This window comes from Taurulus bubalis (assembly GCF_910589615.1).
Source record: "Taurulus bubalis genome assembly, chromosome: 16".
NCBI classification, from domain to species: domain Eukaryota; kingdom Metazoa; phylum Chordata; class Actinopteri; order Perciformes; family Cottidae; genus Taurulus; species Taurulus bubalis.
The window spans coordinates 2910488-2922932 of record NC_136604.1 but is presented as its reverse complement, the minus strand read 5'-3'; the positions used below and the strand labels follow the sequence as shown (position 1 = coordinate 2922932).

General features: G+C 44.0%; 2 protein-coding genes across 2 annotated transcripts; one reads left to right on the top strand and one right to left on the bottom strand.

The window, feature by feature from the left end:
• Nucleotides 1-501: 501 nt before the first annotated feature.
• On the bottom strand, nucleotides 502-2923 carry rpa3 (replication protein A3). Its single transcript, XM_079232166.1, has 4 exons — nucleotides 2800-2923; nucleotides 2646-2720; nucleotides 776-887; nucleotides 502-698 (listed from the first exon to the last, which is right to left on the bottom strand). Exons 1-4 carry the CDS (start codon nucleotides 2896-2898, stop codon nucleotides 616-618), a joined length of 369 nt encoding a protein of 122 aa, XP_079088292.1. The 5' UTR covers nucleotides 2899-2923; the 3' UTR covers nucleotides 502-615.
• A 403-nt stretch (nucleotides 2924-3326) lies between these two features.
• Nucleotides 3327-12394, top strand: umad1 (UBAP1-MVB12-associated (UMA) domain containing 1; the record flags this gene model as incomplete). Its single annotated transcript, XM_079232043.1, has 4 exons — nucleotides 3327-3420; nucleotides 3683-3771; nucleotides 7485-7570; nucleotides 12134-12394. Exons 2-4 carry the CDS (start codon nucleotides 3690-3692, stop codon nucleotides 12392-12394), a joined length of 429 nt encoding a protein of 142 aa, XP_079088169.1. The 5' UTR covers nucleotides 3327-3420; nucleotides 3683-3689.
• Between the last annotated feature and the right edge of the window lie 51 nt (nucleotides 12395-12445).

Genomic DNA, 12445 nt, shown 5'->3' with positions numbered 1-12445 from the left:
AGGTCAATGAAGGTCTAACAGATATGAATGGTGAAAAAGTTCATCATAATTTTACAATATCATGGCTATTGCTCGGGAGATCTGGTGATTTTGGTTCCTCTTTGATACCCGACGATTAAATGAAACTAAACTATGACCTCAACACTTGAGAGAGTATTGTCGTGTGTATGTATGTATATATATATATATATATATATATATATGCCTGTTGTATTGGCTACAATAAGGTGTACTCATGTCATTACCGTTTGCTTGTGATGAATATTGGGCCCATTATAAACAATAGAAAGCCTGTCTGAAGTACTGATCTAAACTCACTCTGCCAGCCTTCCAGCGATGAGGACCATGACGGAGGAACAGGAGCACAAACATGTGAACCATCTTTTAAATGTAGATACTTTCTACACAGATACTGATCTTAAAGTCAAGATGAATGCAAACTTGAAAAGGTTGCTGTGGTGTCATGTTGAGAATAAATAAATCAAACTTGAATTTGGTCTTTACAGGTTTTAATTTACCAACAGAACTTTACAGACTCTCTTTTGTACAAATCGATTCTCCTCACAACAACAAGTGGTCACATGACCCAAGCGTCCGCCTCCAGTGAGCTCCTCCTCATCCACTCGCAGACACGTCGAACGGGTAGTGCTGCGGGAAGTCATGGATGACTTTCAGGGCTTCAGTGTAGAGTTCCAGGTCTGTAGGATGAGCGGACAGAACAGTTTAGAACCTCCACAGATGAGGTTCTCCGTACGGAGTACCAAAGCAGACCTACCAAAGGGGATGCCCTTGTCCTCCCGCAGCAGGTTGTACGTGTCGGCCATTATCACTCCTTTGTTGGACACCACGCCGAGGACCTCAATAATGCCGCTCAGCTCTTCTTCAAGCTAGGGAAAGATTTATAGAAAACTCTTCATTTGATACCATTATTCATATGTTAAAAGAAAGAAAGGGCTGGCCTTTTTGATGGAGTAATAGTACTAGAGCAGCGGTTCCCAAACTTTTTAGGCCACGCACCCCCTTCTACATCCCGACCGGGTTCACGCACCCCGAAACCCCCACACCTTAAAAAAAACGCAACAGAGCCTATTTATAGCCGCATAAAATCGGACCAATGTGAGAACTGTTTGTTACAAGATTTAGTCCGCTGTATAAATGTCAGTTACACAAGGCGTCACTTTTAAAGAGCAATAGGGATGGCGAGGACACACGCACAGGCTCAGAGGCAGACTGCATTTCACATGTATTTACTTAAACACAGTAAGCCACGTAAAGAACAAAGAGTGGCACATGCATAGGCTCAGAAACAGATATAAATAAAAAAAGGAGCAGATATGAAGCCCGTAGTGCGTTTTGTAGACCCAACACATGAATGAGACTGCAATTGTTTTTGGCTGTTTTGTAACTCTTCCAATTTTGATCTAAAAAATGTAAGGGGCTTCTGACTTGCACTGGCATGCTGGTGTTCAGGTGGCGGCGCAAATAAGAGGCTTCAGACAGCTGTTAGCCAGAACCTCACTGCACAACACGCACTGTGGCTTCGGGCAATCTGCATCGCCAATCCAAGTGAAGACCAGACCCAGATAATTGTCATCATATTTCCTCTTTTTTTTTCCCAGTCTGATGCTCACTCTCGTCTCCTCTTTCTCCGACTCCCGGTCGATTTCTTCTCCCGGTCTCTCCCCAACGCACCTCTCCGTTTCTCTCCCTCCGGCTCCTCCCTCTCTCTCTGTCCCTCTCCTCTTTTATTACTGATAGCTTCAGATGTCCCACCTGACAGCTTCCCCGATTTCAGCCAGTTTAACATATTTTCATGGATGTTGCTGAATGAATGAAATGACGTTAGGTGCACAAGCTAGGCTAGCTAGTGTGTACGTAAAAGACAGTCTGGCGGCCGGACCGGAAGTGCATCTATTTATTAAATTGTACGTTTTTAATTTAAAATTTAAAAAGGGAATTTTTATAATTAAAAAATCCTACTTAATTTTTTTTTTAAATTATGTTTAATATTAATTATTACACCATTAGACCACCATTACATTTTTCCTCTCGCACCCCCTAGAGGCAGCTCGCGCGCACCCCACTTTGGGAATCCCTGTACTAGAGGAATATTCAGGTTCAGACGCATTTTGGCCAATGGGTTTCCATGACTTCAAACCAAATTTCCATGACCAAACATTTTGTGAAATCTTGGTGTATACATGAAAAAGTGAGACAATGTAGTCTTTCTTTTAAAAGCATGTTAATTATTATTTCAAACTCAGCGTAAATGAACGACATGAACACATGAATATAACACATTTACATGACTTTTGGGATTTTATTTTATGGCTTTTCCAGGCCTGGAAATAACCATTTTAAAGTTTTCCATGACTGTAAGAACCCGGAATATTATTTTAGCATTGGAAGAAATATGAATATATACTTTTCCTTTTCTCTTTTAAAAATTAAAAAAAACTATCAATTCCACACTGTGACTGTTACTGTAGCTTTTTGACCAAGCTATGACGTCAGAGACCTGTGACTCCCACAGTACCAGGTTTAAGTTGCTTTAAGTTGGTTTAAGAGGTGCAGAAGTTTACGCCTAAAGGTATTAAACGACAGATAACCGCAGTGAGCACCAACGTGAAGGCGCAGTGACTCACAGGGTCGTTCAGCTCCACGGTGGCGGTCTTCCCTTCTCCATCCGCGACAGTGAACGACTTCCCCGTCGGGTTAACCTGGCGCCGCGGGAGAGACGCCATGTTATTACCTGATCAAATAACGTCAACCACCCAACCTCCCTCCCGCTATACTCACCTTCTCCACGCGCCCGACGAAGCAGACCGGTTTGCTGATGTACTGCGACAGCAGGGCGCAGGTTATTCTCGGTTTGGGGAGCTCCAGTATTCCCGCCATCTTTACGGGTTTTGTGTTGACGGCGTTGCTGCTGAACTCAGTACGAAGCAGTATCGCGCGCGGGAAATATTTAGTTGAATACTTTTATGTCACACACAAGCTCTCGCGGGCGGGGTTTCTATATCCACGTTGAAAACCCGCTGGGTTTGTAATTACGGCAAACGCTGTGGTAGAAATCCAACGCCCCCACCGCTGTGTTCTGACATGTAGTTCCCCGGAAACAACAAACAGAGCTCTGCTTTACATGTTGCCGACAGCACCGTTTGCATCGGAACTATAGGCAGCGTTACAGTTTCTACACGGACACGGACCGTGTTATGGTCAGTGACGTCAGCGCCATAACATAACACGGACGGAATTGCACGGTTAAAGTACCGACGGAAGATGAATTAGGTTATAACGTGTGGTTTACAAGAGCAGGGACCGAACGAAACCGAGTGAAACCGAACTTATTGAAACTAAAACACGAGCGAACATGAACCAAAGTCATTTCCGCCTCTGAAAGTCAGGACGACACCGAGAGTAAGACCGTCGCTACAGCTTTTGTCTTAATTTTAAAACAAACGGCGTACCTATGTTCATGCTTTTAGAATAAATACGATATTACAGCCCCATACAAATGTCCCCTTGGGGATTAATAAAGTATAAATCTATCTATCTATCTTGCTCTGACGTTAGCTAGCTAAAAGTATCCCAGGAAGTGTTAGCTGAATGTTGAATAAACCTATAAATATAATCACATCTCAGCTGTCTGTGGCTCACCTTTAGTATCTTATTTTAACAGAATCATCATGTTCAGCTTCCTTGGACTCCGGAAAGACTCCAAGAAGTCAGCAGCCGATAAGGACGCGGATGGAGGCTTTGTTATCGTTGGTGAGAAACGCAATCTGATCTAATTTCACATCAAATAAACAGTTTGGCATTTTAAAAATGCTTTTCAAATGTTCTATACAATTAAATCACCAAACAGCAGGAATGGCGATACCTTTAGTCATTGGTCTTAGTAGGACGTTGTTTACGTGACAGCTGTTGAGTGGAGTTTGGTGTGATATCCCCCTCATGTACTGTGTGAGGAACGGCTCACTTCGAAGATCTTCAATGACGCAAACTCTTTGACAACCGTGTCACCGTGAGAAGGTTAACGGAGCTCGTGAATGTATGTTCCTTTCCAGTTCATTTGAGTCAGAATATTACAGGTGTAATGCTTCATACAGATACAGAGAACCAACATGCAGGTGGTATTACGCTCCAGTGCTATCATCCGCAGTGGGAGGAGCTCAGTGAGATGCTGAAGGGAAGAATACAAAAAGGAAATGCTAGCGCAGGAAGTTTGTGGTGCTTCACGTTGTGCTCCTCGCCTCATGATCATCCTTTACCACGTGACCAAATCTGAAATATCACACATTAAGCAGTTTCCTAAGAATGTGACTTTGTTTTGCAATCTGGAGCACGGACGTCATTGGTTAGCCGTGGCGTTCTTTAACGAGAGAGTTTAGCTGAGAAAAATGACATTTTAGTGTCAGAATGTTGGGGAGATTGTGTGAAACAAATGGGTCTGATATTTAGTTTGATGACTATGGAGCGATAGAATGGGTCATAATCTGTGTGTTCACGTTCACTTCTCCCTTTGGAGTTAATAGACTCTGGACCTGCCGCTATTGTCTCCTAAAGGGGCGGGGCATGTGACACAAATTGCATAACAATGAATGTTTACAGAATTATTTATATTTTAATATTTAGCTTGAATTTCCTGGTAGTTCCAACTGAATCCTCCAAACAGTTTTTACCTAAAATCCCAACGATCCGCAGAAGTGTGCCGTGACCTTTGCCGTGGCTTTGACCGGAGCAGCCCATTTTTTTGGCAGAGGAGAACGAGTGTCGGAGCGTCCCACTGAGCTCACACGCCTCTGAACATGTACTCGCGTCCTCGTAGCGGAGACAACCGGTGCACCGCTCAGTCGGACAGGCCCAAGTCTGTGGGACGTCCCAGCAGGAAGAGGCTGCTGGTCCGCTCTCGTTTGAAAGGAAGGCTTCAAAAACCAAACCGTCTGTGGTGTCAGAGGAGTCACTGCTTCAGGGCTTGAAGGTTTATGACACATGCTATATTTTATTTAAAACAGAGGCCTGTCATGTGCCCAACAAGCAGAGCGATATAGTCACAGAGTAAAGTATAAAACTATGTAATAAAACCATTACAACACATTTTAGACACGTGTATAGGATATTAAAACATGAATAGGAGGCGGTGATGAAAACAGAATACAAACTCTTTAAATAGGATTTAGATATATCCAGCGCTCTAATATGATATGGATAGCGCTTCTCATGGAAAGGATGGCTGCAAATAACTTATTTTCACTTGAAATTAATCTGCTGACATTTCTCAATGAATCAGTTATTGGTTTGGTGTATTACATGTGAGTATTAAAATTGTAATACTTAACGTTGGACGATGCCCATGTGTTTGGACTAATCCTTGTATTACCGAAGCCTCATATTAGTTCCGCAAGGCCAAATATTTGATGGGTCCAGCTTCTTAGATGTGAAGGCTTGTTTTAAATGTGTGTGTGTGTGTGTATGTATATATGTGTGTGTGTATATGTATATGTATATATATATATATATATATATATATGTGTATATATATATGTGTATATATATATATGTGTATATATATATGTGTATATATATATATGTGTATATATATATATGTGTATATATATGTATATGTATATATATATTTTTTTTTGGAAGAATGTGAACCTGTCCTAAAATGCACTCCTTAAAGGGACAGTGTGTAGGATTCAGTGCCATCTAGTGGTGGCTCATGTTCCTGCAGTTTGGCCTTCAGGTAACTTAAAAACGTGAAAGACTCTTGCTAGAGCTAGTTTGTCCCTTCTGGGCTTCTGTAGGAACACGGTGAACTCCATAAAGAGGACGGGTTCCCTATGGAGACAAACGGCTCATTCTAAGCTCACAAAGTTTCAGGTGATTATACTCTTAAGAAAACATACTTATTCATATTATATTGCATTTCTGCTTATTGACACACACTGGTCCTTTTTAAGAGGAATGTTTTGTGTTGTCTTTGTACTACAGCACATTGGATGTGAGATGGAATAATAATGTTCTGTTTGCTTTGTCTTTCCATTTGTTCCGTTTGTCTCTTGTCCTCAATGTAAAGCGTCTTTTTGTACTTAGAAAAACGCTATAAAAGTTTGAATTGTTATTATTATTATTATTATAACAATGAGATTGTTTATTTGCTGATTTTTAGGTTTCATTTGTGAAAGTCTTACATCCGCATGACATGAATCGTGTTGAAATTGTTGTCCTTTCTTATTCATACACCCGGGGGTAAATAAGTACGGAAGTAAACATCCACAAACACCTTTTAAAGAAGGAAGTCATCATTTTAAGCTCTTAGACATTGTTTTCATGTTTGACTAAAAACCCCGAACATGCAGCGACAATAAGAGCAAGCATTGCGGAGTGCTTTGTGAGGACCATGATCTCCACTGATAGGGATCCGGTGGTTGAAGACGCCATGTGTACACAAAGAGGGCGTTGGGGCTCGTCCCAGAGGAAAAGCTCCTCTCTTCCATTTGGAAGCTGCACACAATGACATCACTGTGAATGATGTCACTCTGTGGACAGTTAGTTTGGCCCGGAGGAGGAGGAGGAGGAGGAGGAGGAGGAGGAGGAGTGTTACAGCATTACCTCTTCACTCTGTGCCTCCTCACTCAGTGTTTCAGCCTCTTGACCTGAGAGCTCTGCTTCATCGGCTCCATGACATCATGAATGTGCAGCTAACCACAGCTCCTACTCGCAGGATAAAAGCAATACTGCTCACATTTGGAGGCACACACTTGAGCTCACAATACCGTTTGCTTCTTCTCAGCACTCCTAATGCTTTTGAATCCATTATTGTGGTCAGAAAAAGCTTTTTGTTCAGCAGCACACATACTCTCTTCTCATTGACCGGCTTTGTGTTGAAGAAAAGACTCCAAATCAATTCAGTTAGCGGGATGCCTTCAGTTAGCTGTTAGCTATCGCAGCTCAAATGTGTCCAGGCAGCTGTGACTGAGCCAGCAGGTCGGCTATCAGGGCCGACAGCGGCGTCTCTGCGGCACTCCTCCTCCGCAGCCCATATATGGTCACTTCCTGTCACTGGTTGCAAAAAAACAAACAAAATGGCGAACTCCAGGCTTCAAAACGTCGGTTCACAAACATGTGGGTGACACTCACGTTGACTCCTCCCTCCTGGTGGGGAGGACGAAACAAAAACATGAGTAAAACTTTTGATTTAATCCAATAAACCAACTAGCAAAGCGGACACAGACCCGGTCAGTGTCTCATCACACCGGCGGCTAACGTGTTGTATTGATCTTCTCTCAGAGTTTGTTGTCTGCTGCTAGTTAGGGATTTCTTTTGATGTTTTTATGACTGTACATTTAGACTGTGGACTCGGTGGTGGAGATGACATGCTGCCCCTTTCGTCTTCATAGCATGCTGCCATGCATTACACATTGCACCTTCAATGCTGAATACGTTGTGAATAACTTTCTGCCACATTCCTCCTGCAGGAGAGACGGTGGAGGAGCAGAGGAGGAAGATGCAGACCATGAACATCGCGCAGCCGTCGACCAACGTCATCGTGCAGCCGTTTCGGGTGAGCTTGTTGAGGTTTTCGCCCCAGCTGTAGATTTAAGCCAACTTCTAAAGGCTAATAACCTCACGTTAAGCTACAGCCTGTTCACAGCAGCGTATCGATGCAATAGTGCTGTACAATTATGCAACCAGTACGTCCTCCTCCCCAAATACTAGACCATGCCCGCTGTCACTTCCTTCCACAACGACCACATCAGCGCTGCGATCGAACACCTCAGGACGACTGGTCTCGTCTTTTGTCCACTCAAAACGTCTCGCCCGCGTCATGCTAGTTTCAGCTTTGCTCCTAACACACGAGTCCTAATTCACATGGACGTCTATCTGTTGAGGTGGCGGTGAAACATTTCAGGAAACGACAGCTGCTGAGCGGTGTTTTCCTTAATTCATTTGGATTGCGTGCACAGGTTAAGTCATAGTGGACGATGTTTCCGCACATCGACCATCAACCTCGGCCAATCACTTGCTTAGTTTAGGACGCTGTCTTCTGCACTTTTCTTCTTTTTTTTTACACCTGTTTGTATTGGATGTACCTGTTTGTATTGGATGGAGGCCAGATGAGCAGTGAGGAATTGTTGGCCGGGACTGAGTCCGATTCCTAATAGACTTGATTTAAAGTCTTTTCAAATTGTTTATGCGTACTAATTATTGGATGCCTGGTGTAGCGTCCGGAAGAACTTAGTCAAACAACTTCTCTCGTTCTCTGAATTTAATTTCCTTGATCACAAGTAGAGTAACAAGTACTGCAATCTTGATAGCAGGGAGTCGTCCAGTCAACACGCAGGTTGACCGTCCAAAAACACCCCGGAAGTTCGTCTCTTTAATACACGGTTTTCCGTCATGAACATCTAACATTTCTATTGGCTCCAACATGTCTAAGTGGAGGAGAATCATGTTCTCATCTTTTCTCACAAGGCTGGAACGCAATGACCAGTCTGCTTCTCTAATGTCAACATACTGATAAACAGGTGTGAGTGTTGTGGTGCAGAGCGTGGAACCTTGAGGAACCTTGAGGAACCGTGAGGAACAGACAACCGGACTGGTCTCACAGAAACTTCTCACAGAAAGTATTTGTTAAACTGACCTTGCACAACCTGAACTCTAATAGACGTAATCATAATTAAATGCAGAATATCTACAGAATACAACAATTTATATTATCAAAATGCATCTGCTCATTAGAACTATGAACATGTGTTCGGCCTGCTGACTGAGGTGTGACGGGGTGCTGCAGCGCCAGAACTCTTCTAAGATAGAACCCATTCGGTGCGTTCCACGCTCCGCTATACAGCCTCGGTTCTCCAGGTTCTGCCTGCTTGTGCTCAAAGGTACCGTCAGGTGATCGATGGAGATCGATCAAGCACTTGTTTCAAATAATTCAGTAGAGCTGAATAAAGAGTGAATCATATGCCAGAACTGTTTATCATGGATTAATCGCTAACATGTTTTTGCTAGTCCCGTGGTAGATGTGGGGGAATTTAAGGATTATTTTAGTTTTGGACTGATGGTTGGACAAGACATTTGAAAATGTCGCTTTGGGTTCTGGCAAAGTAGAATGGACATTCTCCCCCCCCCACCCCCCCATTTATCCATTTATTAATATTTGTATGGACAAAATGATGAATCAGTTAATGGACAAAATAATAAGCAGATTCGTGTTACTGTGTCCTTACTGCAAACATCCCGATCATTCCCGGGTGCAGCGTCGTTTTTGGTTCTTTGTTTCGTAGAAGCTGATCTGATCCCAGAGGAAAGCTCTGCCTCTTGATTGCAGAGGAATACGCATTTCCTGTAACAACATCTTCTCTGCATTTAGTCTCACATTTGCCTCTAATTACATGCCAAAGCACAAAAACACAAATCTGCCACTCTGGAGGATTCTCTCTCCTCTGAAGCTCCAAGAAAAATCTGATGTCTCTGTCGAGGAGAAGCCATTTTGTGGAGTGAATGTAAACCTCCCCCAGCTCATGAGTCCAACTCTTGGGCTTTTCTTGCACTGTAGCAGCCCCGTCTCTCCTGACATGTTGTGTATCATCATGTCCGGTATGCTTTTAGCTATTTGCCTTTGACAGAGGATGTAGAAACAGAAGGGGGGGATGCAACAAAGTAGGGCTGGTCGGTATGGTCGAAAATTCATATCACGGTATTTTGTAAGATTCTGGAGGTTTCATTCATTGACGCTGAAAAGGACCGCCGGCCAACTGAACAGCTGTTCACCGCTCGCTGGCCAACTCACTCGCAGCCAGCAAGTGAGCGGTGAACAGCTGTTTGTGTGATGTCTGACGCTCTGTCTCTTCCGTTTCTTTTCACCTTCATATCACCCTCTATGTACCAACATAGTTGTGGGTTATTAATTGTTGTTATGAAGTTATAACCATGACACGTAAGGTACGTAGCTCCGACCGCTACGCCTTTGACGGTGAGCTGTGAACAATATATTTTGCTGTTGTTACGGCGTATGACGGTATATGAAAAATTCATACGGTATGGAAATTTGAAACCGGTATACCGGTTGAACCGGTATAACGCACAGCCCTACAACAAATGTCCAATGGCAGAAATTGAACCCAAGACATTGCGGCCTAATGGCATGATGTCACCACTCCACTGCCATAGTGCAAGATGGTGGGGACCACGTCTCTGTAACGTCCTTTCCTCAGGGGCTTTCACACTGAGGGGAAGTGGGCGGAGGGTACGCGGTCTCGATCCCGGCAGGGCGCTATGAAGCGGCTGTCGCTTAGCGAGGCCGCACACCATAGCGGTGACTCCTCCAAATTCAGTACAATGGCTGCCTGCTCAAAAGTCTCAATAGTGGAGTAAACACGATTTCACAGGAAGTCTCTGCTTATAGAAAACTACTTCCATGTGCTTCATTGCAGCAACAATGAATCACCCCGTAATTTACCAACAGTCTTTCCTTTCACGACGCCACTGAGGCTTTGTTGTTCAGCACACTGCACTAATTAGGAACAGCATGTTGGAATGTGCATTTTAGTGCAGCACAGTACGTATAAATCCATCTAAAACATGACTGAGGACAGAATGTCACATTACAAGGGAAGCTTGTGCAGTCTTAAACCCGAACAAAACTAAATGTCTCTGCTCAGTAGCCAGAGGGACCGCCATGTCTTTGTACCCCAAAATACAAAAACATCATTACTATTATTTATGAACGATCTCATTGTGGAAATACTTTTTGAAAGCACCAATAGTCAACCTAAAATATCGTTGCAATATCGATATCGAAGTGTATATCGATATTGAAGAAAATATCTTGACATTTGATTGACATCCAGCTCTATTTGAAGTGTTCTGTTGATGTACACTGATGTCCCACAATGCAATGCGCAAAGGTTAACTTGTAAAACCAATTGATGGTGGTTTGTCAGCTTGAGGAAGGTCTTTAAGGATAATATGAAATGTTTGGGAGAATAAAGTTGAGTACAAAGCGGTCTCTCTGTATGTGAGATCGTCCTAAAGCTGGTCCTAAAGCTGGTCCTAAAGCTCGTCACAAAGCTTGTTCTAAAGCTCGTCTTAAAGCTCGTCCTAAAGATCGTCCTAAAGCTCGTCACAAAGCTTGTTCTAAAGCTCGTCTTAAAGCTCGTCCTAAAGCTCGTTCTAAAGCTCGTTCTAAAGCTTGTTCTAAAGCTCGTCCTAAAGCTCGTCCTAAAGCTCGTCCTAAAGATCGTCACAAAGCTCGTCACAAAGCTTGTCCTAAAGCTCGTCCTAAAGCTCGTCCTAAAGCTCGTCCTAAAGCTCGTCCTAAAGATCGTCCTAAAGCTCGTCTTAAAGCTCGTCCTAAAGCTCGTCCTAAAGCTTGTCCTAAAGATCGTCCTAAAGATCGTCCCAAAGCTCGTCACAAAGCTTGTTCTAAAGCTCGTCCTAAAGCTCGTCCTAAAACTCGTCCTAAAGCTTGTCTTAAAGCTCGTCCTAAAGCTCGTCCTAAAGCTCGTCCTAAAGCTCGTCCTAAAACTCGCCCTAAAGCTTGTCTTAAAGCTCGTCCTAAAGCTCGTCTTAAAGCTCGTCCTAAAGCTTGTCTTAAAGCTCGTTCTAAAGCTCGTCCTAAAGCTTGTCTTAAAGCTCGTCCTAAAGCTTGTCTTAAAGCTCGTTCTAAAGATCGTCCTAAAGCTCGTCACAAAGCTTGTTCTAAAGCTCGTCCTAAAGCTTGTCCTAAAGCTTGTCCTAAAGCTCGTCCTAAAGCTCGTCTTAAAGCTCGTCCTAAAGCTCGTTCTAAAGCTCGTCCTAAAACTCGCCCTAAAGCTCGTCTTAAAGCTCGTCCTAAAGCTCGTCCTAAAGCTCGTCCTAAAGCTTGTCTTAAAGCTCGTTCTAAAGATCGTCCTAAAACTCGCCCTAAAGCTTGTCTTAAAGCTCGTCTTAAAGCTCGTCCTATAGCTTGTCTTAAAGCTCGTTCTAAAGATCGTCCTAAAGCTCGTTCTAAAGATCGTCCTAAAGCTCGCCCTAAAGCTCCATAGCCGCTGTGAAGAGAGACGAGGAGCAAACGTGCATCTGAAAGTAGCTTCTCCTCTCTGCACACTGACTTTAACTCCGTGTCTCTGTTTCCTCACAGCCAGCCTATCCTGCTCAACCCGCCAGCACGAGGCCCCCCGCGCCGCTGCCGCCCACGTGGCCGGCGCCGGCCACCGAGGCCGCCTCGCCTCTCCCGGATCTCCTCGGAGACGTCCCCTTCACGCTGGCTCCCCATGTCCTGGCCGTGCAGGCGGGGCTCCCCCTCATCCCAGACGTGCTGCTGTCCCGGGACGTGAACTACAACCTGGCTAGCTTCCAGTACGACTTCACTTTAGAGAACTCCGTGCTTCACAGCGCCTAGTCTGCCAGAGTCCTGACGTCAGCGCTCTGGGGAACTCTGTCTGATTGTTGG